Source organism: Heloderma suspectum, chromosome 4 (assembly GCF_057233095.1).
Source record: "Heloderma suspectum isolate Gila_16-S chromosome 4, 16-S_ref, whole genome shotgun sequence".
NCBI lineage: Eukaryota > Metazoa > Chordata > Lepidosauria > Squamata > Helodermatidae > Heloderma > Heloderma suspectum.
Window position 1 is genome coordinate 146,142,413 of NC_139461.1, and position 27,917 is coordinate 146,170,329.

Sequence of the window (27,917 nt, forward strand, 5' to 3'; positions counted from 1 at the left end):
ATGTGTATAATTTCAAGCCAACATCAGTTTATTTTACTTAATACAGAAGATGGAGGCACCTGAGACAAATGAGAACAAGAGTAGCCAAACCATATAGTGCAAAGGCTTTGCCAGCTTATCCCAGACTCTCAGACTGCAAGGTATTCTGTATCAGCTTTCCCCAACTTGGTGCTTTCCAGATGATCTGGACTGCACCTCCCATCATCCCTGACCATTGGTCCTGTTGGCTGCAGCTAATGGGAGTTGTAGTATAAAACATGGAGGACACCAGGTAAATAAAGGCTGTTCTATATTCTGCAACATTTAAAAGTACTTTTCTAAGATCAAGTCGTGTGTTGTTTGTTCAGACATAAGCAATGGCAATGCTATCATGAATATCATGTTACCTTGAACCTTGGATCTAAGAGATTTGTTGCAATATGAGTTGGCTGTAACAATATTGTATTTTTCCTATTCTGATGAGACTATATTGTAAAAAAAATCTATTTTTCAGTGTTTTCGTTTTGTGTCTTAGGGAAGGGACAGAAAGTGCCTTCACAGCAATAGTTACAACCCACACATTTGACAGACTTGAGCTTTTATTGGTTATAGGTCTAAGATAGATTGGAGGTGCAGAATTTGCCCGCTTTCTCCTGCTTTTTTTTTTATTTTTGTCCTTTGCCTCATTTTATGTGCTAATGTCTTTTTAACGTTGCTTGTTGCTTTTCACTATTTTGATAAATAAAAGAGGGACTATTAAAGACTATAAATGATATTTATATAGCTAAAACATCCCATTTTAAACATGGGTGAGGGGAAAGGATGATGAATTCCAGTTCTCCCCACCTTCTTCCATCATTTTCCAAACCTGGCCCTGCCTCTTGTTTCCCCCAGAATCTGAAGAGTTCAGGAACACTGCTCTTCCTCCCCCTTTATAGCCCAAACCAGAAGCTGCACCTGAAGTGGAGAACATAGTGCTCTCCACCGCTAGTGCCTCCCTTTCTCCAAATCAAGAGCATAATCCCCCCCCCCGCAATAATCATGAGCATATTTTGCCTCATAACAATGTTGTCCCCAAGGGCAGCCCTTGACATTTTTTCATAGGAATGAATGAGTAGCCCATTCAGTTATATTGAAGATAGTTAAGGGATATAGTCAGGGACACCATTGGGGCAAGGACTAAACTGAGGGTCCTAGTGCCACTGTGTCTGAAGTGAGAAATGTTTTTTCCTTGGGTTACATATTGGGAAGGAAGATGACTTTAGACCTTTCTACGAGAGGCATTTATTGTGCACTCATAATTCCTCACTCATGGTAGTTTGTGGGTGCTTTACACAGCGTTGTCATCCTCCAGGGCCTCTCACATGCTTTGCAACCATTATAGTTGGTTTTTCTCTGGTATTTTTGTGAATGGCAGCATGAAACCCTTATATATTTGTGTAATTCCACTATTCCACAGCACCACCTAGTGGTTGTGTAATGGAACATATAGAAACGCAGAGAAAGAAAAACCCTGGAAAAAAACACATGTAAAGGAGCCAATCGTAATCCCACAAAGAATCCAGAAGCAGAAGTCTTGATAAAGTGGCAAGTTAAAAGCCTCATGTAGAAAAGTCCTTTAACTATCGGTGGGCCTCTTTACAGGGGTTCCTCCCCAAAAAGAATTCCTGATAGGCTGCCACCAGTCAAGATGAACCTCCTGACACTCCCTAGCTTTGGGAGTTTTTGATCCCTACTGCCAAGGACTCTTTCTTTCAGCCCAGCCCAAGGAAATAATAAAAAGAAAGGTGCTTTGGATTTTCCTGCCAAAGCCCAGAAACACAACAAAACCTTGTAAAAATCCTGAGAATACTGTGCAGTGCTTTGTGTGGGGGAAGAGGTTGTGAAAACTACACAGCCAAACTTCCAAATATTAAAAGGATTTTATTGGGGGGGGGGGACCAAGGGAAGGAGGCAACAGTCTCTCTCTCTCTCTCTCTCTCTCTCTCTCTCTCTCATACACACACATGCATGGTCTCACGCATACACCATTCCAAAGAAAACCACAGTTTTATTTGACTAATAAGTTAGTCAAATCTCACTTAGCTAGTTATGTGTTACCTTCTTGAACAGCCTTGCATTCCAGAACATATGCAGAGTTCATTGCAGAGGATGGTCTCAGAGAGAGTGTTTTAGACTCCAATTAGATGTTACATGGGAGGCTCACCAGGAGCAAGCAAACTCTTTTATGGGAATCTGAGTTCAGTAAAAGCCAGCCCCTTAGCAAATTATAATTTGTCCAATAATGTGATAGCCTCCATTTCTGAAATCAGTGGTCTAGCCAGCAAATAGACACTTACTGCTTGGACTCCCCTTCCTAATGACACTAAATTTCCATCTCAAAAGATGGAACAAGTTTGAACCACTTACCCCATTATTTTTAAAAAGAGCATACATTTTTGGATACATATTGGGAAAGAAAGAGGATGCGAACTTACAAGATGCTCTAGAGGGCACTACATCAGAATACAGTGGTTTGGTTTCTTGTCGCACCTTTTCTCAACTGAGTCCCCAACTGAAACCTGTTTCCTTTGTCCTACAACACTTTATGGAAGCCACTGTGACTCAACCCAGCCTTATCTGCATAGTCCTGTTGGGATGCTAGGGTACGTGTAAGGGTGTATACATTGTACCCCTTGTGAGATTTATATCAGTGGTAACGGCCACCCAGGGGTAATAAGCAGGCTTCCCCCCGCAAGTGTATTGTCCCCAAGCGTAATGCTTTATTTTTCTCTATAGGAGTGAGTGGCATCCATGAACTTCAAGGGGAGAAAGTAAGGGATGCACCATTTGAGTGAGACTAAGCCTCCCCCCTCCCCCTGTTGATGCCAGCTATTAAGAATCAAACCCCCTCCTGTTTGCATAGCCCCGCTGTAAACTAGGAGATTCTGCAGGGGCTGGGAATCCTGTGCTTGTGAAAAAAAAATAGTAGTCGTTCAGAATAGCCCCCTGCCTCTCCCCAGAACATGCCTTTGACGAGGGTCACCCATGCGGGCTGACACAACTGGGCAGGAAGAATCTCTGAGGAGACCTGGATCCCCTCCCCTGCCAGTACCCTGGGTTTGCCAGGCAATAAGACTGCTGCCAGTGGGGGATGGGAGCTCAGTTCTCCACCACCAAAAGTATTACGGGAGGGGAATTGGACTCTGATGTTGTATTGCTCACACAGACTTCTGGCACTGAACGGACAGATGCGTCTTCATCACCAAAACGATAATTAACTTCAGATAAACTTCGCGTATGTGTGTGTGCGCGCGCGTGTAGAGAGGGAGAGACTAGTGACAGGCTAATTTTTATGATTGGCTGGATTCTGGAGAGGTTTGCTGCATCTCTTTGCACTCTGCATATCAAGGCACATCAGCCCTGGTGAAGGATTTGTCAGTGCGGGGGGAGGGCAGGACACTGCCACGGGAAATAACAGATTTTGCCCTCCCTGCATCAGTGTTCCCAAGTGCCTCACGTATCCTCATAAGAATTTAACGGGAAGAAAGTCAAGGGACTCCATGAGGGTGTAGGCTAAACCTGCTCCTACCTGCCAGTAAATTGAATATTACGCTTCTCCTGTCAACATAGCCCCATCCTGTCTTGTGTGTGTTGGTCACAGTGGAGTGGGATGAAATGTTGGGGAATGGTCTTTATATAAAGATTGATTATTGAACTACATGGCTTATGGGCTGTCATCTCTGAGAGAGAGCTGGATGTTGAGGGTTTGCAGAGGGGCAGGAGATGCTTCCTCTGTGAGATACACATGGACGTTTGCAAAGGATGGCCTACCAGAAGCCAGAAAAAGTAGGCAAAGCAAAAAGCAGGGCTTCTTCCCAATAGCCAGAAATTTCATTTGTTATAAATAAACTTGGCCTAAGAGGAAGTTTATGGTTGTAAGAAGCCTTTTCTTGTAGCCACTGTTCACCGTTTCAAACATTCTGAATGTGGATTTTTCCTCAGTTTACTTCTTTTAGTGAACCCTTTTATGCAAGGTTTTTGAACATAAACTATTCTTGGTCTTGAAATTTGTTGGGGCCTAAAATCACTGCAGTTAGATGTAGCTTGTGTTCTTGTTTTCTGTGCTTCGTTCCCATTAATGTTATAGGGCTCCTTCACACAGAGCTTTTATCCTGCGATTGAGATTACTCCTTCATGGAAGTTTGTGGGCTCTTTACATGACACCATGACCCTGCCGTGACCCTCCAGGGCATCTCCTGCACTAAATGCTCTTTGTTCCGTTTTTAAATAGATCGCAGATAATGAGGTATCAAACTACACCCCCCTTGTGTTCCGCTTCAGTTTCCTCCGTGAAAAGAGTTAAGAGTGGCAAGAAGAGGAGCGAGATCAATGAAAGATAATGGAAGACTCAGATATGGGGAGGAGGAGGCGGGAGGGGGGAAAGAAAGGAGGAAAAGGGAGTCATTGTGATCCTGCATTTAAAAGGAAGCAGAAATCCCCGTTTTAAATGCAGGATTTTAAGCTGGTGTAAAGATGCCCATAGTTTCCCAGGAGTTGCATAATGTATAAACAGGAATGACTGTTTTGTAGGTCAGCTGGTAGGTTACAGTCTTTCCCTGGAATTGTACAGTATTTGTATTTCAGCTTCAAGAGTTCTTGTTATAATGTCTAACGTAGATGTAAATTCTTTGGTGAAGTGCCTTAATGAAGATGCAAAGTTTATTTTTAAAGTTAAATTAGGTAACATTTAAGTTACAGATATTGAGTCCTCAGTTTTTTATTTACATTAAAAGTAAGTTAAAATTTTAACATTATATGTTTAGTTTTAACTATGTAGTCATTCTTTGTGTCATTTTTACCTCTCACACCTGATTGTACCTGACAAGTTGTTCATTTAATTAGGCATTTTATTATTATTTATTATTATTTATTACATTTCTATACCGCCCCATAGCCAAAGCCCTCTGGGCGGTTTTAACTTCATGTTTCCCAAAAACCTCATGTTTCTAAAAAAAAAACCCCACACAATAGGATTTAGTCTAGAAGAGCATTTTGTTTATCTGGCACTTGGGTATGTATTTTGACTTGAGTCAATAAGGGTTGGCATGTAGGAGTTAAAATTCTACTTGGTGCTTTTCCCCAGTGTGGACCAACTTTCTATTTCAGGAAATAAATCAACATATACATAAAATCAGTAGGATTATGCTTCTTTAAAGAAAATCATTCGTTGTAACTGCCAGACTCCAGAGTCAGGCAATACCGTTGTCAGGGCAGCCAAATAGGCACAAAATTGTGGACAAGCGTTCAGACTCTCCAGACATCTTCATGAGGTTGATGTCAAGCTCTGGGTGGGCAGTGGGGCCTTCCAGATGTTTTAGCCTACAACTCCCATCAGCCATAGCCAGCATAGCAAATGGTGAGGGGAGTTGCTAGCCAAAACATCTGGAGGGCCACAAGTCACCCACCCCTAGCAGCTAGATAAACACCCTGTGAGGTTGCTTGATCATGGGTTTTAGAAATTATATATTGCCTGACCATGGATTCTGGATTTTTTTTTTTTTTTTATGGACCAGCATGGCTTCGTTTGTTATATGTATAACTTGGAAAATACCATTCTTTATAACACTCATAGATTCTTGTACATCGTGGCAAAAAGAATGAAAAGAATGTTCAAAATTCTTACTGGACATTCTGGAATTGAGACAGAAAGAAATGGTCTCAGGGTGGTTAGGCTGTCTTGAAGATGTTTGGAAAATTAAGGTGTGTGCTTTTTTAGGTAAAGTTATTTTTCTGGTAGCAGTAGGCTTCTGGTTTGGGGCAGTTACTTGCCAGAAATAATTCAGGCATGGTTACATTTTATTCAGACCTTGTCCCTGCCCCCTCTCCCTCTGGCAGTTTTACAGAATAAGAATATTAACTAGAATAATTAAAGTGGAATGCTCTATAGAAAATGGAGAATTCACTGACAGTATTTTTCTTCTCCACATAAACCAATATTTACCAGTAATCTTGTGTTTCTATTTTTGTTTTTTGGCAGACTTTTACCAGTAAATATCGGTTTATTCCAGAAACCAGAAGCCCTAAACATATCTTTGTTTATAAGGTCAGTCTTCATTTCCTGTTTCTGTCCTTCCCCATCTATTTACAAATTCTATTGTCTTTCAGGTAATGGAAAGTATAGAGTATTCTTTCTGCTTTTCTACTTGCAGCGCTTTTCTAAAAAAAAAAAAAAGTGAACACTGCTGGTATGTGTGGATGTAAATTATGGATGAAATTTTAAACTTTTAGGAAATGGTTTTTACACCTAGAAATTTTACATCCATTCCAGATTTTTAAAAAAAGTCCAGCAAAACAGTTTACATTATTGTAACTGTTTTTACTTAGATGCTTTAGATCTTCATAACTGAAAGTCTACACAGGAAAGTGAACAAATTACCCATGTAGCAAAGGACATGGTTGGGAGTAGAATATTTCAACATTATATGTTAAATGGATCTTACTACTTGCAGAAAAATGTAAGAAAAATCTAATAGTGATATCTTGAACTCAAAACAAGATAGCTATGTACTTTAAATATAGACTCAAAAGTAGATTTTACAAAATGAACAAAAGTACGTTTTTAATAAAATTATAAGCTTGTTCTGTAGTGTTTGTAGCCAATGGTTCACACATCATGACAACCCAGGGTTTTTTAAAACCTTGAGTTGCTGTGAACGAACAAGCATGCAAGTTTACCCTGCTCGATCACTCCCACTTGGCTTCTCCGGCCAATGGGAGTGGCTAAACATCCCAGGGACACTCTGTCCCTGGGTTGTTTAGTGTGACCAGAACACTAACTTGTCTTTTTCCCAACAAGGGAAAAAGTTCTGGGTTTGCATGTAACACTAAACAACCCAAGAATGGCCTGTTCCTAGGTAGCAGTTGCTGTTGCTTAGCCACTCCCACTGGCAGGAAGGAGCCAAGCGAGAGCAATCGAGCCGCGTGAATTAGCACGTTCACTCATTCATGACAACCCTGATTTGAAACTGAGATTCAGAGATGCTGGCAAGTATAAACTTATCACAGTGATATAATATTTTCTAACTTCAGTTAACTGCAATTGTGTTAATGCCGGCACCTTTCCTTTCTCATGAAGTCTTGATTTTATCGTTTTTTTAAAAAAAACACCTTTCAGTACCATCCATCAATATCATGCTATGGCCTCTTATTTGCAAAGCAAAATAACCCCAACACACAGGAGGCTGTCATACCGTCCCTCCTGGTGCTTCATATCATTCCTAAATGGTGTGTGCCTGCCTAGAGTACTACGCATGTGGGGAGAAATCTCACGTGTTGGTGTTGGTCATTCTGCTTAGGATTCTGTGCACATCTGCACCATTTATACATTACATCCAATATATGGAGATAAAGTGGGACCATGGGAGGAATGATCCTGCTGCCTCACCATGTGTTGTTTTCCCAGTTTTCTGAATGTGTGAACATGTCTCTTGCGGAGAGTTCTCTAGTATTCAGACATTAGCAAAAATCAAAATTCCTTCCTCCTTAGAAGAAATTAGAGATGTAAAACTTCCGGAAACTTTGAGGCCACGGGGGAAAGGGGGGAGGTTCTGGGGGGTTTCAGAAAAATTGGAAATTTTGGAAAAATTGAAAAATAAGCAATACTTACTTTTAAGCGCCCTTTACAGATCTAAAGTCACTTTGTTGCTTTAAGACAGCCTTTCCCAACCTGGTGCCCGCCAGATATTTTGGACTTCAGTTCCCAACAGGCTCAGGCAGCATGGCCAATGGTCAGGCATGCTGGGCACTGTAGTCCAAAACATCTGGAGGACACCAGGTTGCGGGGGCTGCTTTAGGAACATAAAGCAGCCTTTCTGTTCCTAAGGTTATTTTATGTATGACTTAGTTTGCTCATAAAATTAACATATTTTAAAACTTTAAAAAGTAAACTTACTTGGTAAATTTGTAGTTATTGTCTGAATAGATTAGAACATTAAATAACGGATACAGCATCAGAAACACAAGACTCTATAGGACAAACCCCAAGCTGTCAAGAATGCACAATTACTGTCAAGAATGCACAATGGTGACTCTACTCACATTTTGGGAAACTGAGCAAAATATACTTTAGATCAATAATTTTAATAAGGAATGAAAGAATCTTACAGAGGATTAAAAAATATTTTTTCCCATGGCTTCATTATTTCCAGACATTTTACATCTCTAACCTTTCTATAAAAGTGTTCTTATTACATAGTTTTTAGAAATCATTTTGGGGGGAATAAAGGCTGGGTAACAATATATAATTACTTTGTCTTAAATTCTAGAAGAAAATATTTCATAATCCAAAGCTGTTCAATTTTTCCAATATTTCAGAAAAAAACATAAGCAGTCCTTAAAAGGGGGGTGGGGAAAATGTTTTTTTTTTCTGAATTTTTCTGTTTATTTTCCGGGCGTTTACATCTCTAGATGAGACCCGTAGTGTTGTTGAATGTCCACTGTGTGTTATCTCAATTGAAAACTACTTTTCCTCCCCTTTTGCAGCATCCCTTTTTCTGGTTCTGATTGTGCAATATAATTGGCAACAACTTTAATCTGAGCAATTGACACTGGTCCTTCTTCGAAACATTCAGAAGGCTTGCGGAGACCCTTGTTGCCACTCTGGAACACATGTGAAATCACTTACTTAAAGGTCAAAGACTAATTATCTTCAGCACTGATAAATTACAATGCAGTTCAGTTCAAACAGTCCAAAATACTATATTATGAGTCTTTCCTATATAAACAATTCCTTTGCAGTTTCAAATTAGAAAGAAGATTCTGTTAATGGTGTATATCAGTCTCAGATTTTTACTGTCAATATTGTAATTTTGTAATATTGTCAATATTTAATTAAATTGTTTAACATGGATATTCTATGTAAATTAAATTTTATTCCAAGGTGCTCCATATTTCCATGCTATGTTGCAGTCAGTATTATTGCAATACAAGATTTCTTTATTAGAAAGGTGAAGGTAGTTATGTATGTAATTCTTAAATCTTCTAAGGCCTGTATTGCTAAAACTCTGTAGTTGTGCAATGTCTTAAAAACTAAGTGTCTGTTAACAGGATTGTTCGAAATTGTGTGTGACACAATTTCTCACAACATACTAACCTTCAGTCCTGGTTTGATAATCCAGGATATGCACAAGCAGTACCCTCCCTCAGCCCCTATCCTGCTGCTTTGCACCTCCCTTTATGCAAGTTGGAAAACAAGCCAAGATTCAGCACTTAAACGTAGCTTCCCATTACATGCAAACCAGGAACTATGGTTAAGGGATTCCAAACAACCCAGAATTCATAAGCTAACTTCAAACCCTGGTTTAATGCTGGCTTCTGATCCTGGCTTGTTTGGAAGCCCTTAACCATAGTCCCCAGTTCACGGTGATCAGAAACCTATTTAAAAGCTGAATCCTTGCTTGCTTTCCCACTTACATGAAGAGAGGAGTGAACTGAGAGTGAATTATCTGTGTGCGCTTGCACACTGCTCATGCATATTCTGGTCTATTAAACCAAAACATTTGACTTCCTGTGCTAACAGCCAATGAAACTGAAAATCTATACATTTTTTTACTAGACAGCTTCAGAAAGATTGGACAATATGAAATAATCTTTCATATAACACCCAAAAATGTTGAACTGTTTTCCTTTTTAAACACTCTAGTAGCAGGTAGTTCGAATCAGTTTACAATATTCCCCTGGTCTGATTTCTCAGTTTTTTCTGTCAGTAGAAATCCTTCATTTAAAGTGAACTTTCCACAGATTTAGCACTTGTGGATCAGACTTTAGCACCCCTTGCACAGTCCAAACATTTCAGGTTCGTTTTCTAGTGCGTAAGAATAAGGGGGGAAGGTAAGAAAACCTTAATTCATTATTGATTAAACTGAAGGAACTTCCCTGTACATTGAAGATGAATGGGAAAGAGTTTATTAACTTCTCTGGAAAGAGCATCAGTTCCTGGAAGTTCAAGATTCCATTGTTATGCTGAACATTTATGACAGACAGATAACCTTTTGGTATTTTAATTTAGGGTGCTGTTAAATTCATAACCATTTTAAACCAGAGAGCATTACCTTTTCAACACAATGGCAAACCACTACAAGCCAATCCTCCACTCAGTCATGTATGCAGATACATGTCATTGTAGAGAGAGGCAAGTTGGAATCGTGTGGAGAACAGCAGCTATCTATTGAATCACACCTGGTGGGAAAGGTCCAGCCATAATAAAGGTTTATGCTAACTTGTTCTCTATATGGTTATTCACCCATGTACTTGATCGCATGGAAGGATTTAACGGTGCAAACCAGTCCTCAGCATTTTCTTTTTACTCTCAGAAGAGGAGGACAAAATCGGTTGTGTATTTTTCACATGTGAGTTTTCTGAAAATACAAGAAAATATCTCTCAAGAAAGGCTAGAAATATCTCTCAAGTCTCTGCATTTTTTTTTTTGCTAGTTAACCTTTATTAGATGTGCCAATATCCATTGTTTTTCTATAACTTTTGAATTATCATACAAGCATATACTGTAAGAGTACACACTTATTAAAAGATAAAATGTTGATCTAGGCAAAAATACTTGTTTTTATTTATGTAAATAGTTCTATTTTTTGTTTTTAATAAACCTGGCTACCATCTCATAACTGTTGTATTTTAACCAAATGGGCAATGTTCAGACGTTCTGTGGCTTATGTATTTGTGCAATTGTTTGTATGTAATTACTAACTCTAAATTGTAAGTAAGAAACATGCTTGTTTCATTTATTCAAAATCAGTTCTCTCCTGTCTAAAAAATATTTTCAGTTATATGAGAAAAGGAATTTATTTATTTTTTTAAGGTAGTCATGCAAGTTCTGGTTTCTCTGCTTTTTGGAAATACCAGGGTGGGGATTTTATCTAGTTTTCACTTGATAGACCAAAGTTACCATTGACACTGTCTTGCAATGCTGATCAAATTTATCTCCTTTGCACTTTAAATGAATTTTTTAAAAGGAAAATCAAGGTGTCAATTGCGTATACATTCTCACTGTACAGTAGAATGTATATCATTAGTCAGTCTGTTTATAAAGAGGGTATTTTCCTTTGTTGCGGGAAGGGGAGTACTTGAGCAATGTATTTGCTAGTCAATATAAAGTGTTTACATGTAATTACTTAATAAATTATTTGATTTTAAGATGGATCTTAGTGATGATTTTTAAGTGACAACAATTGAGAACATCTTGCTCCTATCTTTCAGTCCATTCTGTTTTGAAAATGTTTTCTAATAGTCACTTTAAATGCATTAATTTGCTTAAAATTCTGAGGAAGGAACAAAGCATACACTTGTACAACATTTCTGACTGCATTACGGTGTGTAACATTCTGTAACTTCTACAGGAGGCACATTTTGAATATCGAAAGATCGTATAATTCTAGATGCTAAATGCAATAGTGCCAACAAAGGGTACGGCGTGGCTTTACTTCTGCTTGTTCAGATTAATATCTTTAAAACTGCCTTACAATAAATGTGTTTTCTCCATATCCCAAAGTAAATGCTGTAGCTTTAAATAGATGCAATCAAGGAATTGCTTTTCTTATCACTTTGGGGAGGGGGGAAGAGTGTGACTAGCACCTGATCCTAGATATATATGTACATGGAAATGAGTCTCGGTGCTTTTGGTGGATTTTCTTCTACACGTGTGAATATACCTGCTGCAACACGTTCACTGCAGATTAGTGGCAATCTGAGACATTTGTTCAGTGCAGCCAAGCTGCTGAGGCTATACCCACATTGTAGTATATGCCTGGCTGATATCATATGAGAACTAGTTTAAGCCTCATGTGCCACAGTATCATGACGCTATACATTGTACCAAGTTCACTCCATGCAGGAACATGGCCAGAAATCCTATAACTACATCAAAGCTATTGTACTTGTCCACACTCCATTAATTAGAAGGGAGAAGTTCATGAGGTTTTCTTCTTTTTAAAAAGTGGAATGATATAGTTTCTCAAATGCAACTCGCCTTTAAATATCTAAATTCAGCAGGGTATTTTTGGGTCCTTTTCATCATTATTTAAAAGCAAAATAAACCATCTTATGGCACCTTAGACTGTGAAATTATTACAGCAAAAGCTTCTGTGGACTAGAGTCCACTTCATCAGATTTGTGAGGTATTATCCTCAGTTGACAGGTATGCATGGGAGAACAGGAAAAGATGTAAACAGTGTGGTTAGATGGAAATGGAAGTGTAAAACCAGTCTGTGACAAATAGGTTAAAGCTTTAAATATATGCAAAATTAGCTCAGTGACCATTCTTATCAGCAGTAATTGATGATCAGTCATCGTTGCTGTGAATGGTCACTGTGCTTCTTTCATACATTGAAACTTTCAAGTGAATTGTCAGGCTGTACTTCTGAATTTCATAACATTTGATCCCACTGTAACATCTTTCTTTTCTCCACACCATGTGTGTATACCTGCCAATTGAAGATAACTCTTCATCCATCTGACTATAGCCCTCAAAAACTTATGCTAAAGTATTTTTTTAATATTTAAAGTCCCACAAGACACTTTCGGTTTTGCCGCAACAGGCTAACATGGCTGGCTGCCCCTCTGGAAATTGTTTTGTGAAAGTAGCTCACTTGCTGTGCCAACATGCTCTAGTGTTCTTGTGGTGGTGGTGTAATGTTACACGTTCCTCACTTTGAGGGTAGAAGTTTTGTTTTTGTAAGGTGGATCCTTGTGAGCCAAAGCTGACCAAAGTGGTGATATAGATTATATATCATATAATGCATTTTACAGTTACCTCATTTTGGACAAGCTCAGAAGTGGTATGCAGAAAATAGCTTGTCATCCTCATTATTTTCAACTCTTTAACATTCATTAACAGTGTATTACCAGTTCCGTGACAGGAAGACACAGCTTCTGGAATCCTGGAATCTTCATTATCAGTCAGGTTATAATTCTCCACATTGCAGACATTCCACTGTATTGACTTGGTTCACTTTTCTTTTTTGACTTTTTTGAAAGTCGGCCATATTCTGTGTAGGTTTGGAAAAAAGTTCCACGTTGCCTGAGGCTTTTCTAGAATGTTTCAGCAACCAAGGAGGTACAGAGTGAATATGGACCAGCGGGAGGGTTTGGGTGTTTTTTCTGTTATTTGTGGTACTTGGTCTTTCCACTGATGTAGACCATCTTCTCTATACTAGAATTTAATGTAAGATAAACATTAGGAAAAGTTTCCTGAGAAAACAACTTTCAGTTACCACAGTTGTGTTGGTTTACCTGCCATCATAATGGCTAGAAGAGGCACCAGATGTTGAACTGTTATTGAAGGGATCCTCATTAGGGAGATGCAAGTGTTCACTAGCAGGATGCTTGTTAACTTTTGGCTCTAACCTGAATCGTAGCTTTTATCGCTTGGTAGAAAAATTCATGGAGGATAAGGCTATCAATGGCAACAGGTCATTATGGCTTTGTTTAAAACATTTCTATTCCACCCTTCATCAAATCAGATTCAGGATCAGAGGCAGCATGCCTCTGAATATCAGTTGCTGGGAAACAACCGCTGGAGAGGGCTTGTTGTCCCTTGTGTCCTACTTGCAGGCTTCCCACCGGCATCTGGTTGGCCACTGTATGAACAGAATGCTGGACTAGCTGATCCCTTGGTCTGATCCAGGAGGGCTCTTCTTATGTTTTTAATTCTTGTGGCTACCCAGAGAAGCTTAAACTACTATTTGGATTTCTTGAATCTAAATCAAATTAAAAACCAACACTGACTATAATATACATTCATTTGTTAAAATGGAACACTCCACTGTTTGTCTCATTTATATTTGCAATTGATGCATTTCAGACTAAAATGTGTTCTTAATTAACATCACTTGTGAAAATATCTTAGGAGGTCTGCCTATTGCATCACTTTTAATCAAACTGGTATATTTTGGCGGTTTGAGTTGTCTTTTCTATGAATTCTGGCATACTGTTACTTAGAGAGCAATCCTATGGCTGCTAGACAGTGGTGAGACGGCCATAGGATATCCTGTGTTCCGGGAACCGACCTCCTCCCGCTTCCACGTTGCCTTGGAAGCAGCACAGAACAGCCCCATTCTCTGCACTCGCAAGAGGAGTGTGGAACGGCCGAAAAGGGGGGTGTCTGGGGGTGTTCCAGGGCGGGGAGGGCAGAAAGGGCGGAATAAGGCAGGAGTGGGCGGGGGGGGAACCAGGGCTTTGAGTGATGACATTGATGAGAGCCTGCCTAGTAGCCACCCAAACAATTGCCAGTAAACCGCCATGCGACCTGCCCAGAGCCCCAGGCTAGCTTTGGGCTAATGTGGATTTTAAAGTCCCGTGTGTCCCCAGACGGAACACGTACGACTTCAGTAAAAAGCGCAACAAAGCAGAGAGCGAACTAAACTAATAGCTGTGAGGACCCCCCCCCCCCCCGTTTGCATGATCACTGTGGCTTGTTTAAGCAGCAGCACGTGCAGGACACTATTTGCCTAATTACCAACACAGGCGCAGCTTGTGTCATCTGAACCCAGGTGGCATAGTTTGTTTGAGGGGGAACAATCCTCAAATAACTCACAGCCTGTTGTTGATCATGCAAACCGGGCCAATATTCTAAAATGCTAAATTCAGATTCTCTTTATTTTCTGTTTTGTATTGGTTTTTCTTTTAATCCATTAATCATTTGAAGCTGGCAGCAGCTCAGCTGTTGTCAGGAGCTGCCCCTTTCCATCATGTAACTCCTTTGCTGAGGGAACTGTACTGGCTGCTTATTCACTATTAGGCCAGGTTTAAGGTTCTAGTACTACTGTACAAAGCTCTAAACAACTCGGGACCAGGATACCTGGGAGAGTGCCTCCTTCCTTACCAACCTGCCTGGTCACTGAGGTCATCGGATGGCCTTCTCCTGGTTGTTCCACATGGACCTATGGCCCAATTGGAGTCCACCAGGAGAAGAGCCTTCAGCATGGCGGACCCCTTTGGAATTCCCTGCCCCTGGAGGTCAGGCAGGTCAGGCACTGTGTTGTTTCCGGCCCCTCCTGAAAACAACACTTACAGGAGGCATTCCTGAACTGACCAGGTATGGTTTTTATTGGCATTGTGTGTGTGTTTTTAACAAGTATAATTTTAATGTGATGTTTTAATCTTTTTATTCTTGTACTGTTTTATCTTTTGTGTCCACTGCTCCAAAATCTGTTCTAGATATGGAGCGGTATATAAATACTGTAAATAAATAAATGAAATGTGTTCATTCTGTGCCTTTAAGATCTGATCTTAATGTCATACTGAAATTTGTGGTTTAAATGAAATACTCCGTGTGCTAGCTCTTCAGATACCTACTGAAGGACCATATGGATCTATTGCATAGTTCTAGATGTAACTGAAAATTACATGCACCAATTCAGTCTCAAAATAGCTTTAGTATTTTTTTAGCAATACTTGCTTCATCCTTTGAAATTGTTCAAGTCCTCTTTGAGGTTGGTCACATATAAGCACTTCAAAATAAAAAGCCATTCCTTCCTTCCTTCCTTCCTTCCTTCCTTCCTTCCTTCCTTCCTTCCTTCTTTATGGATGGATGGATGGATGGATGGATGGATGGCACAATCCTATGAGGATAGTCAGCCGCCTCCGAACCCGGACCAATGCAGGACAGGCGGAGCATGGAGGGGGTCTTCTCCACATTCCAGCCAACCTGCATTTGTGGCTAGACAACCGATTTCAACTGTCTAGCCGGGGCGCCTCGGAGCGGGGTGGAAGAGACCAGACGGCACATAGGAAACATAATGGCACTTCCACCCTCCCTGCCCCTAGGAACTCCCCCTTTCCCCCTGCTCCCTGCTGCTCTTACAAGTGTGAGGTAGCAGGGGAGGGGACAGGAGGCAGTTTTCTGGGAACCGACCTTGGAGCGCTGGCTCCAAGTTTGGTTCCCAGAAAACAAAAAATCCTATGGCCATCTAGCCGCTGTCTAGTGACCATAGGATTGTGTCCTTAAAGTATTTTTATCCTGCTCCTCAGCCAAAAAAGGCTCCTGGAGTAGCTTACAGTCAATCAGCAAAAAAGACAGTCCCTGCAGGCAGGCTTACAATCTAAAAAGACACGATGCACAGGGGGGAAAGGGTGGGGAGGGAAGAAGGGGGGAAATTAGACTGTCTGCCGGGGTGGTGGAATGGCCATTTCCTCTCTCATCTCCCAGGCGGGGGGGGGGGGGGGGGCGGAGGAGTGGGAATCCAAGTGGAGCAGGCCGTGATGTCCCCCTTGCCAGCTCCTGTCCCCCTTGCTCCATCCTCTTTGCTTCAAATGGCTTAAGAATGAAATATGGAAAGAAGCAATTGCCACAGAATGGGTGCACAGCAAGAATTATTAAGAGTATTGTTCAGTATAATATTCATTGGGTTTTAATACAGCACATGCTTAATTGCTGACCTTTTTTCTGTTAATAGTTTCTCCTGTTTCCATTCAAATTGGGCAAAAACAACAAACCATTGTGTGCATGTTCATTAATCATAGCCTGATTACAGAACATATGAAAAGTACTCAAAACAAGAAAGGTAACACGGATGCTACAATAAATGTAAATGAGAACCCTTAAACTGTCCGCTGAAAACTGGTGTAGCATAATGACTAAGAGTAGTGATCCGTGAACCAGGAAATCCCTGCTTGAAATCTCACTTCAACCATAGCCTCAGGCTAAACTACACAGTGCGTAAATACATAGTGTGCAGCTTGCCCCCTCTTTTTTACTTATAAGTAAGCATGTGGTGACCTGATCTGGATCAGGATCACCATAAATGGATAGGTGAGATTTAAACTTTCCCCTCCCAGCTGTTTGTTTTCCTAAATTCAGTCCATTTCCGGGCCTGATTCAAAGTGCTGGTGTTAACATTCAAAGCCCTTAACGGCTTGGGGCCAGGTTACCTGAAGGATCGCCTCCTCCCATATGTGCCTGCCCGGACCTTAAGATCATTGTCAGCAGCCCTTCTCCGTGAGCCCCTGCCAAAGGAAGTGAGGCAGGTGGCTACTAGGAGGAGGGCTTTTTCTGCTGTGGCACCCCGGCTCTGGAATGAGCTCCCTAGTGAGGTTCGCCTGGTGCCTACATTGTATTCCTTTCGGCGCCCGGTGAAGACCTTTTTATTTTCCCAGGCATTTTAGCCTTTTAGCTTTCTAAATTTTTAGCTTTGCTGTTTTAAATCTGTATTTTAAACTCCTGCACTGCTGCTAGGTTTTATTGTGGTTGTATTGTTATATTGTGGTTTTAATGTTCTATATATTTTAAATTGTTTTACTGTGTACTGTTTGGTTTTAATTTTTGTGAACTGCCCAGAGAGCTTCCGTTATTGGGCGGTATAGAAATAAATAAATAAATAATTCACCCCCACCCCCTGCTCAGGGACTAAAAAACAATTCAATTTGTGCCAATGGAGAGGTTTTTCTTTTAGCCCCTGTGTGTGCGGGGGGGAAGAGAATTTAGGAAAACAAGTAGCTGGGAGGAGGAGGTTTAAACCTCCCCTACACATCCCCAGTTCTAAGCCAGATCAGGGCCCTGCACACTTGCTTGTAAATAAAAAAGAAAGAGTAAGCTGCATACTACTTATTTAAAATATTGTTTAGTCTAGTCCTCACTAAGTGGTTTTAGGCAGCCATTATTCTCTCATCTTCAACACTCCCTCCTCCCAACTGCAGGATGGGGGCAATATACTGGCCTGCCTTACAGGGTTGTTGTAGGATTGCTTGGCATAGTGGATACAAAAACTTTTTGAAAACTTGAAATATGCTATACAAATGATAATTGGCATATCTGTTACAGCTACATATCTTGGATGTAGTTGTTTTTAAAAATGGTTAATTTTAAAAAATAAAAGCAAAGTAACAGGAAGATTAGTTGTACTGTTTACTAATGAGTGAGTGTGTGTCCTTCCCCTTGCTTTGCTAGATTATGGTTTATTGCATGAGGCAGAACTCCAGTCCTGGACTGGCACCATAATGCATATATGATATCACAGACATACTTATTGCTCTTAGTGTGAGAAATGAAGTTCATGGTGCTGGCCTTATGTCCCCTTATTCTGTAGAAGTTGCACATGTCACTCCTCCAACACAGTGGCACAGACCTCCCATCGAAGCCTGCCCAGCACAGTGAGCTCCCACATGTTGATCATCTGTCAAGCATGTATTTGAGGATGGCCTTCAGAGAATCTTTGCATCTAAGGATGAGTCAACCTCTTGAGTTTTAAAATCCATGTTTTAACTCGGGGATTACTGTGAGTCTTGATTTTTGTTGCTGTGTTTAATGCCGTTTTTGATTTTATTGTTTTGTGTCTCATTTCATCTTTCAATTGTCTTAAGACTTATTTATTGTAAGCGGCAGCATACAAATGTCATAAGTAAACAACAAGCTAACCAACTAGAGAGCACAATTTTGGTGTGGGAAGGCCTCCCCATTTTCCTCTATATTTAATGTAAGGAGCTGCCAGCTCCCTCTGTAGCCAGAATGGATCACAACATGTAACATCCCTACACCTTAAATCTCTACATAGAGTTAGCTGAAATAATCTGAACTTTGTCTTCTTGATGACAACAATATAGAAATCTTGCCTAGTAGAGGAAGTGAACATATTCATCTGCTAACTGAATTTCAGTCTCAAGGTGATTTGGGGCTTCTTCACACGGAGCTTTTATCTTGCTATTGAGATTGGTTACTCATGGACATTTGTGGGCCCTTTAGATGACATTGTGAACCTCCAGGGCATCTCCCACACTAAATTACCTTTATTCCATTTTTTTAAAGATCGGAGATAATGAGCAAACAAATTACCGCGCTCGAGTTCCCTCATGAAAAAGGAAACGCCACAATAAGAGGAGCTAGACCACAGCACCATCTACCAGCTGTAGAATGAAACATATGGAAGACTCAGATAAGGGGAACAAGGTCAAGGAAAATGAGGGAAGGAAGCACGTGTAAAGGGAGTCCATCGTGATCCTGCATTTAAAACGGGAGCAGAAAGTCCCATTTTAAATGCAGGATTTTAGGCTGGTGTAGAGATGCTCAAAAACAGCTCAGGTAATGCTCTTAGAAACTTTTGCAAAGCTGGGCAATTCCAAATATGTTTACCTGATTCTACATGAAGTTCACAAACATTTGTGGCAACAAATTGCTGCATCTCTCCTCCCACACAGAAGCTTGCCCTTGATTATTCTGCAGTTCCCTTCCATTTTTAAGATTCTGTTGGTTTGGGGTGCTTCCAGAGAGGCTTTATTCTGTCATTGCTCTGGCTCACAGAATTTTTGTTGTTTGTTGTTCAGTCGTTAAGTCATGTCCGACTCTTCGTGACCCCATGGACCATAGCACGCCAGGCCTTCCTGTCCTCCGCTCTCTCCCGGAGCGTGCTCAAGTTCATATTCATTGCATTGGTGATGCTATCTAGCCATCTCATCCTCTGCCATCCCCTTCTCCTTTTGCCTTCAATCTTTCCCAGCATCAGGGTCTTTCCCAGGGAGTTTTCTCTTCGCGTTAGGTGGCCAAAATATTTCAGCTTCAGTATCTGTCCTTCCAATGGGCAGGCAGGGTTGATTTCGTTTAAGATTGACTGATTTGACCTCCTTGCAGTCCAGGGCACTCGTAAGAGTCTTCTCCAGCACCACAGTTCGAAAGCATCAATTCTTCGGCACTCAGCCTTCCTTATAGTCCAGCGCTCACAGCCATACGTTACTACTGGGAAAACCATAGCTTTGATTATACAGACCTTTGTCAGCAAGGTGATGACTCTGCTTCTTACTATGCTGTCTAGGTTTGCCATAGCTTTCCTCCCAAGGAGCAAGCGTCTTTTAATTTCATGGCTACAGTCACCGTCTGCGGTGATCTTGGAGCCCAAGAAAATAAAATCTGTCACTGCTTCCATTTCTTCCCCTTCCATATGCCAGGAAGTGATGGGGCCAGATGCCACGATCTTCGTTTTTTTAATGTTGAGTTTCAAACCAGCTTTTGCACTCTCCACTTTCACCCTCAACAAGAGGCTCTTTAGATCCTCTTCGCTTTCTGCCATTAGGGTGGTATCGTCTGCGTATCTGAGGTTGTTGATAATTCTCCCGGCAATCTTAATTCCGACCTGTGATTCATCCAACCCGGCGTTTCTCATGATGTACTCTGCATATAAGTTAAATAAGCAGGGCGACAATATGCAGCCTTGTCGTACCCAATTTTGAACCAATCGGTTGTTCCATGTCCAGTTGTTACTGTTGCATCTTGACCCTTGTACAGGTTTCTCAGGAAACAGGTAAGGTGGTCTGGTACTCCCATCTCTTTTAAGAATTTGCCACAGATGTTATTGTTTTCCATTTGTGACCCATGTTTTCGCACCACTTCTTCCATCTTTTTTCATACTGGAAAACGGCTGTTTTTTGGCTGGGTGTTGGGATCCCAGTTCTGCTGGGAAACGAGGTTCACTTGGTTTCCCAGGAAAATTGCTGGGAATACAGCAGTGGCCACATCTGGGGGAGGGGGTGCAGTCCCTGCAGTGTTCCAGGAAGGCAATGTGCTCCATTCAAGCCCCAGAAATTGCCCACTCCTGTGGTAGTTGGTAGGTATGGTTAGATTGGGAGATTATTATATGTATTGGACTGCAAGTGATTATTGGGTACACTCTATACAATTTCACAGGCAAAAATAGGCAGGTAAGGAGCTTACAATCTAAAATAGATAACTGGGAAGAGGGAAGGAAGGAGTGTAGGGAGGGATGATTGTGCACGACTCAATTAAACATATTTATTGGTTACAGATGAGAATAATAGGATAAGTCAAAGATGAACTGACTACAGATTAGTGACTGCTCTTCTAGCTCACATTAGCAGTACAGAAGCACAAACAACACACCATCTCCAACATCACTTGTATCGGGAAGACACTGAAATAGCACACTATTGCCTCACAGTTCGCCAAGTCCCCTTCCAGATGGATGCACCAAAAAGGGCAGCAGCTTTTGCTAGGTCAGTGTCAGTTTCTTCAATAACCAGTGACTGTTTCATCCTTTTTTTGTCAAAAGTCTTACTTACTTTTGACCTGCTTTATTTGTGACACAGTAGACTAGTTGTCTATATAATAAAGAGTAATTATAAAAGGTTATTTATTCTACTTGCGCATGCACGGATTGGTATCTGCTAGTTGCAATAGCATCTCAGAGCTGACCTCCTGAGGGCAGCATGGAGGTCAGATGCACATGGAGAACGTATGAACATGTATTTGTTTCTGTGTAATCTGCTGTGAAACTGGTATGACTAGGCTGACCATACATACCATTTTAAATGGGACAGTACCTTTTTTTCATATTTCCCAACCTTCCCGACATTTTAATATGTCCATTTTGTCCCGGTTTCTTTTGTAAAAAACTGAACGCGTGTATCATAAGGCTCTATGCTAATCAATGCGTGCAGTAAAACTACTAGTGTGACGAAAGAGGAAGTCCCATTTCCTTTGTCCAGCCAGGGCCAGGCTTCTTGAGCTGGCTACGATCAGACGCCGCCCCCTGGCTTGCCTGCAGGGGCGGGGAATTCAAGAGGCGGTCGCTAAGCCCCATTCAGCGTGTGGGAGCCAGGAGGGTGAGTCTTACAGTTATTTCTACCACCATTCCGCCCATAGAGATTCATTCTGCCCGACATTCAGTTTGATTCGGGCTTTTCAGACTCATATTTCGGTTCAACAGGCTGTTAGCTATTTTTTTATTACAGAGGAACTCTCCGGCGGGACATTGGCATATACTGGCTTGTGATAGCAGTCAGGGTGTTCATTCCGTTTTTGTTTCTTTTTGGTGTATGTTTATGATTTTATGCAGTCTGGCCACTGCAGTCCTGCATTAGAGTGTTCAGTGTGGTATGCCATACAGATTTGTTTACTGCTCATGTGATATTTTGTAAGTATTTTATATATGTATATTTATGAGTGGGGTTTTTTGTGTATATGCAATAAAGTAGTGTTATTCGTTTGCGGCCTTTTCCATGTTCTTTTGCAGTGAGTTAGGTTGTTTTTAAGTCTCTTATAGCTGAGAGACCACAAAGGGAGCTGCAGTTGTTTTGTTATATTGTGGTTTTTCATGAATACGGAATATTACATAACCCCATCCCATTTTTGTCTCAAGGAAATATGGTCAGCCTAGGTATGACCCATGTCTTGTACAATAACAGAGCAGGACATGACAAGAAGTTTTGATCTCTGTAATTCTCAATTAATCCTTGGCTGAAATTCTTGTAGGCATCATCAAAACCATTTAATGGGATCTTAGTTGTATGTTTAGCATTTCAAGATCCAGTATCCCCAAATATGGAAATCTTAGGCAGGTGTTTGCTGATATTCATGTCACCCATGCAGCCTTTCATAATATAGCACGATGTGTAACAAATGTATGAAGAAACCTTAAATTGAAGGGGGGCGGGTTCTGTTCAATACCATACGTGTTTTCTTTTTAAAAAAAGATGAAAAAGCAGAGTTCGGAATTTAACCTCATGCTATTCAGAGCCTTTGTGTGGTGGGAGATCAGAATTGCACTCTGCCCCAAGACCATTTTATGTCTATGTGTTGGTGTCATAATTGGAAGAGAATTATGTACATGGAAGTCCAACAGCTATAGTCCAAACAGTGTGATTATTTTCTGATTTTGAGTGGTTATGATGGCATAGATTGGGCCTACATTGGACTCTGTGTACACGAGTCCCTATCCCAGCACATGGATGTCAGGAGGATCTGAGGCTTGGGCTGGCATGTAACTTCCACACATTTAAAGCCAGAACTGAGTGTCATGCCACTGAAAAATGACACCACCTGTAGGTCATGTTTGTTCCTTGAAGCATATGACAAAAAGGGACTCTTTTGTGAGACAGACACCTGAATTGGTGAAGACTACATATTTCTTACATCTCAAGTAAGCACAAATAAGCATATGAGCAAATTCAGAGCAACTGAGTCCTCGTTTTCAGTGAAGAATTGGCCTCTCCCTTCCGTTTGCAACTATGCATATGTTAGGCTCAGTAGGTGGGAACTGTTACTTCTTTTACTGTAGGAGGGATACATTTTAGTCGTCATTGCTTCCCTGCCCTTCACAGATGGACTAGACAATAAAAATATGGGATGTATAATTACTTAACAAAGGTTATTTATATATCATGAAGAGCTCCTAAAGAATCTTTCCAAATTGGGTAACAGAACAGGAGATGAGATGTGTAAGTACAAATGTCCCTAATTTTGCATTATACAGTGATTGTGTCCACGTGGGGGGGGGGGGGGGAGAATTCAGCTTTCTAAGAATTATACATAAACTTCAACAAAGGCAGACCAAGTACCCATATAAGTATCCATTCACAAGTGGCGTCCATATATCACCCATTCAAATGTTGAAAGTGTTAAGTCCTTAATCTATTGCATTATAGGAGGTGAGTGTTTATCCTTCCAATGTTGTAATATCAATCTTTTAGCTGTCAAAAGGGTGTGCAGGATCCATTTACGCCAATTGTGCGTTAACCTCCAAGAAGCAGAGAGATAATTTAAGAGAACATGATTTAATATCAGTAAATATTAAATATTAATATTAATATTTAATATCAGTAAATATTAAAGAGTGTTCCAATTCAAATACTTTTTGGTCTCCTCTACCAAAAAGAGATGCAATGTTAATGACTAGGAAAGACACTGTAAGTAAAAGATAATACCATTGCATAAACATTGGTTGCATGCGCACATTTGTTGCCCCATCTTGAAAAGGATCTCACAGAGCAAAAGGGCAAGTGATTCTGGGGCTTTTCAGTTTAGATAAAAAATAAAGTAAAAAAGCTCATGATACAACGATATTTATTAAATGTCTATACCACCCAATAGTCGAAGCTCTCTCTCATGACTTTAAAATTATGAGCAGTGTGAAGAGTGAGGATACAGATAAATTTCTCTCATAATACTAGAACTTGGGATTGCCCATTTATATTCATATGTGGTAGGTTCAGGAGAGAGAAAAGAAGAAAATACAATACACAACACATAACTTATGGAATTCACTGCCATAAGATTTAGCAATAGCCAATAGCTTAGATGGCTTTAAAAACTTTTAGGCAAATTCATGGAGAGTAAGGATGTGATACCCACCTACCTGGGAGTAATGATAGCTAAATGGAACCTGTAAGTACTAGATGTTGGGAGACGAACAAGAGAAAGCTTGTGAGCTTCCCACAATAAAACATACTGAATTGTCTATGTAGAGGCTAATACGAAATCATTCAGAGATCCCAACACAAAATACCTCCATAATTCCTTCTAGGGTTGAACTGCCAATTGACCAGAAAAATATTGTCAATTGATTGCCTAGTGTTTGACTTTGACCACAATCAAATATTCCATAAGGCAAAGAATGCCCTTGTGTAACTGATGGTCTGCCTATTTAATTAATTAAAATATGTATATGCCACCCATCATTAACAAATTCCAGGTTGGTGTACAAAATTAGTTAAAACAACAATGAAATTTAAATACAAATCCACAAAAACTGTCTTGTCTTTTATGATTAGCACATCTCTACCAAATCAGTGTTTTAAATACTTAACCATTATTTGAATATTTTTAGCCGTTTTAGTCAATTGACCAAGATTTTTAGACTAGTCAAATTAGCAACCCTAATTCCTTCCCATGCTGATCCCAGCTGTGGGTAGGTGTGGTGCTGGGAAAGAAGGTGTTCAGTGCAACCCTCTTTCAGAGCTTCATACATTACAAAAGGAAATGAGACCAACCACATAGGAAGAGGCTCAGTGACAGAGCCCTTGCTTTGCATGGAGAAGCTCTCACGTTGCACTGGCAGCTCCAGTCAAGATCCGGTTAAGGGGTACAACTGGAAAAGGGACTTCAGTGTGATACCTTTGAGAACTGCTGCCACTTGGTATAACAGGCCTGAGCTAGACAGGACCAAGGATCTGGTTCACTACAAGAGAGCTTCACATGATCACAGAGGAACCGGTTCTTGGCAGCTGCTGCATTACATTTTGATGATGAGAACTCAGCCTCCGGTGATCAGCTGCCGAGCCGGACATTCTCTCTAGTTTTCAGAGTACACCCTGGTCCTAATATCTGCTTTTCTGCATCTGCTGATCAGGCCTTCAGCAGCAGCTCTCTTGCAGCGCCTGCAGACCCACGACTTCTGGTGAGACAAAGAGGGCTCAGTGCACACAACCCAGCCTTGGCTTTCCTCAGTAACTGACTCGCCCATTTGGGACCTGAAATGCACATACAAAGTAAATGATAAATTAACCATTACTCTGTCTGTTGTGGAATGGAAAACTGGATCAATAAGAACCGAGCTAGCAAATCTTGTGATACGTTCCATGGGGTTTTCTCTGACTCGCCAACTGGCCATTCTTGCGGCAGTGGACCAGAGGGTTGCATGCACCTGCTGCCTCCCATATAGCAGTTTGGCTGCATCACGAGATAGCTCTCTGCAAGCCTTCACATATTTTCCCAGTGCCAAAAAAGGCCGCTTTGAACTCATCATGGGACTACAGAAGCGTCATTAGGGAATCCGGTGTTTAAGGAAGCCTGCGCATGGGAACTCAGGCACCCCAAATTTGGGGGTGGTGGGATAGAGTAGGAAAGAGTCCTTGGGAGCGATTCTACTGTTGCGGCGAAGTATCGGGGAGTGGAATGACACCCCACCCCACCCCCAATCCGGATGAGAACCGGCTTCCCTCGTCCCACCGAGGAATAACGGCGGCAGACAGCAGCGTCCAAGTGAGATCCAAGCCCTTCCGTTCAGCCGACACCGCGTGGGATGATTTTGGTTCCTGCCGCCGCCCCCTTCCCTTCCCAAGGGATCTTTTCAGCTATGGAGGGGGCTCCCCCCGGGACAGGGTGGGGGAGAGGACGCGCGTCCTCGGAGCACCCCGCTCCGCGCCCTCCCTGGCAGAGGTCCTCTCCGCCAGCCGGTGGAAAAGGGGCCCCGCGCTCCCCGTCGCCGCCGAACAGGGCGCTGCGGGGGCGCCCCTGCACCGCGTGCCACTCTCTTCGGGCCGAGGATCCTTTCCGTGGCGAGAGAAGAGCTCGCCGCGCGCAGTCTGGGCAGGGGGCCGGAGTCTGCTTCGAGGACGCGACCCCTCGGAGCCCAGAGCCTCGAGGAAAGACCTTCTGCCCTGACCGCCCCCCCCGCGAAAGGATGCCGAGGGGGCGGGATCAGCCCCCGGAAACAGGCGCCCTTCACGTCCGACTTATTCCGCCCTTTCCCGGGATCTTTCGCTGAGGGAGCGAGGGGACGGGCGGGCCCTGTGCTGGTCCCCCTTCCCAGGGATCTGGGCTGCTGTGCCCCCGGCAAGGGCAGGGCTGCAGGACCCGCCGCGCCCTTCTCCTTACGGCAGAAGACGAGGGGCGGAAGGACGGGGCTAAGCGGGAGGAGGGGGCGAGCTGCCCTCTCGCTGCCGAAAGCGTGGAAGGTGGCCAGTCCCGCTCTCCCACCGCCTCCGGCGTATCGGTTCAGCAGTCGCGGGGGGAGTCTTGCATCCCTCCGAATTAAGCGCAGGCCGTCCCTTGCCCGGGCATTGCATCCTCGCCCTCTGCCCCGCGAGGCTTTCTTTTCCAGCCCGGTTGTCCCGGCCTCCTCGTCCGCGACGCGACGCTCCCTGGCGCCGCGCACATTCCGCGGGGTCCCCGTTCCTGCCACGTGGCTTCGCCGCCTGCTCCTCGGGCAACGTGAGACGCCGCGGGGGAGGAGCCCGCGCGGCAGCTCCTCCCGTCCCGGGCTCCGGCCGCGCTCGGCTCTTTGGAAAGCCCGCTGAGCGCGCTCACGTGCGCTTGGAAGGCGAAGCGGCCGGGACGCGGTGGCCGCCCGCCGGCCGGTGCCTGCTCCTCTGAGTTCGGGAATCGGGCAAGCGGAAGAGCGCGGCGGCACCTCCTGCCGCCCCCCGGGGACTGAGGCGGCGAGGTTGGGCCTCGGCCTGCTTGCTCGCCCGCTCGCTCTCTGGGCGGCGCAGCGCAGGGGAGCCTGCGCCAGCCCGGCGCCCCCCAGTCGTGTCGGACTGCAACTCCCACACTCCCCAGCCAGCCTCTCACTCGCGCACCTCACTCTGGGCAGCACGGTGCCGCGGCACTGGCAGGGGCGGGGCTCTGGCCGAGGAATCCGGGCCTCCCTGCCCGCCCCCCCCGAGAGAGAGCGCGCGACAAGGAGCAGCTGCTGCCGCCGCCTCCACGCGGTCGCGGCCTTTCGTGCAGCGGCAAGGGCCCGGCGAGCGAGGGTTGCCGCAGCGCCCCGGGTTGTTTACCTGCCCCCTTCCTCGGGCAGGCCCTGCCGGCTGGCGCATCCCTTCCTTCGCGCTGTGGAGCAAGCGGGTCCGGGTCCAGCAGGGCCGTCCAGAGGGAGGGCGCAACAGCGGGCGCAGGCTGCTCCCGCACACTTCCCCTCTCTCACCGGGCGGTTGGTGGGGAGGATTGGGCCCGGTCCCATCAACTGCGCCGCCCAGAGCGGCAGCGGGGGCGAGCAAGGCGGGGGCTGGGCTGGGCTGGCTGCTTCTTCCGTGACCAACCCGTCCCTCCGTGACACACTACCGGGGGGGGAGCGAGAGGGCAGGGCCGGCTGCGTGGGGCTTCTCGCAGCGGGCCGTACTGCGAGCCCGCTCCTCTCTGCTGCAGGGCCCGGGCAGGGCAAGCAAGAGAGAGGAGTTGGGATCAGCCCTGGCCTGCTCTTGCCCGCACGCCCGCCCGCCCATCCGCCTCCAAAGCAGCAGAGCGGCGAGGAGCAGGCGCTGCCCGGGGGCGCGTGTTCCGGGAGCCCCACTGGCCGGGAGTTCCTCCCCCCCCCGCCTCTCCCGCAGGGCCGAGCGGGAGAGGACATCCTGCTGTTCGCCGCTTGCGCGTCTCGCTCCGCGCCGCAACAGCTGCTGATTGGCCGCTTTCCCTTGGAAGTGAAAGTGGCGGCGTGAAGCAGACTTCT

At 43.4% G+C, this 27,917-nt stretch overlaps 2 protein-coding genes across 3 annotated transcripts in view; one reads left to right on the forward strand and one right to left on the reverse strand.

Annotated features, from left to right (window-relative positions):
• The window catches only part of PURA (purine rich element binding protein A), a 56,714-nt gene extending 36,913 nt beyond the window's left edge, over positions 1-19,801 (forward strand). Inside the window, exons 2-3 of one of the 2 annotated variants that reach the window (XR_014790319.1) lie at positions 5,999-6,064; positions 8,503-14,124. The gene's annotated coding sequence lies outside the window, so the exon portion shown is untranslated. Of the gene's footprint in view, positions 1-5,998; positions 6,065-8,502; positions 14,125-18,053 lie in introns of those variants that run through there. The other variant, XR_014790321.1, reaches the window with a different exon arrangement.
• A 3,995-nt stretch (positions 19,802-23,796) lies between these two features.
• On the reverse strand, positions 23,797-27,693 carry LOC146347520 (uncharacterized). The gene is made up of 3 exons (XM_084851533.1): positions 27,533-27,693; positions 26,447-27,054; positions 23,797-25,218 (listed from the first exon to the last, which is right to left on the reverse strand). Exons 1-3 carry the CDS (start codon positions 27,691-27,693, stop codon positions 25,094-25,096), a joined length of 894 nt encoding a protein of 297 aa, XP_084707659.1. The 3' UTR covers positions 23,797-25,093.
• Positions 27,694-27,917: the final 224 nt, after the last annotated feature.

Excerpts from the sequence above, each read along its gene's own strand:
- LOC146347520 (XM_084851533.1), bottom strand. The coding sequence starts at position 27,693 with ATGGGCGGGCGGGCGTGCGGGCAAGAGCAGGCCAGGGCTGATCCCAAC. Across the intron at positions 27,055-27,532 it reads GCCCTCTCGCTCCCCCCCCG|AGTGAGGTGCGCGAGTGAGA; the intron begins GTAGTGTGTCAC and ends CGTGCTGCCCAG. Across the intron at positions 25,219-26,446 it reads GAACCGATACGCCGGAGGCG|GTCCCAAATGGGCGAGTCAG; the intron begins GTGGGAGAGCGG and ends TGTGCATTTCAG.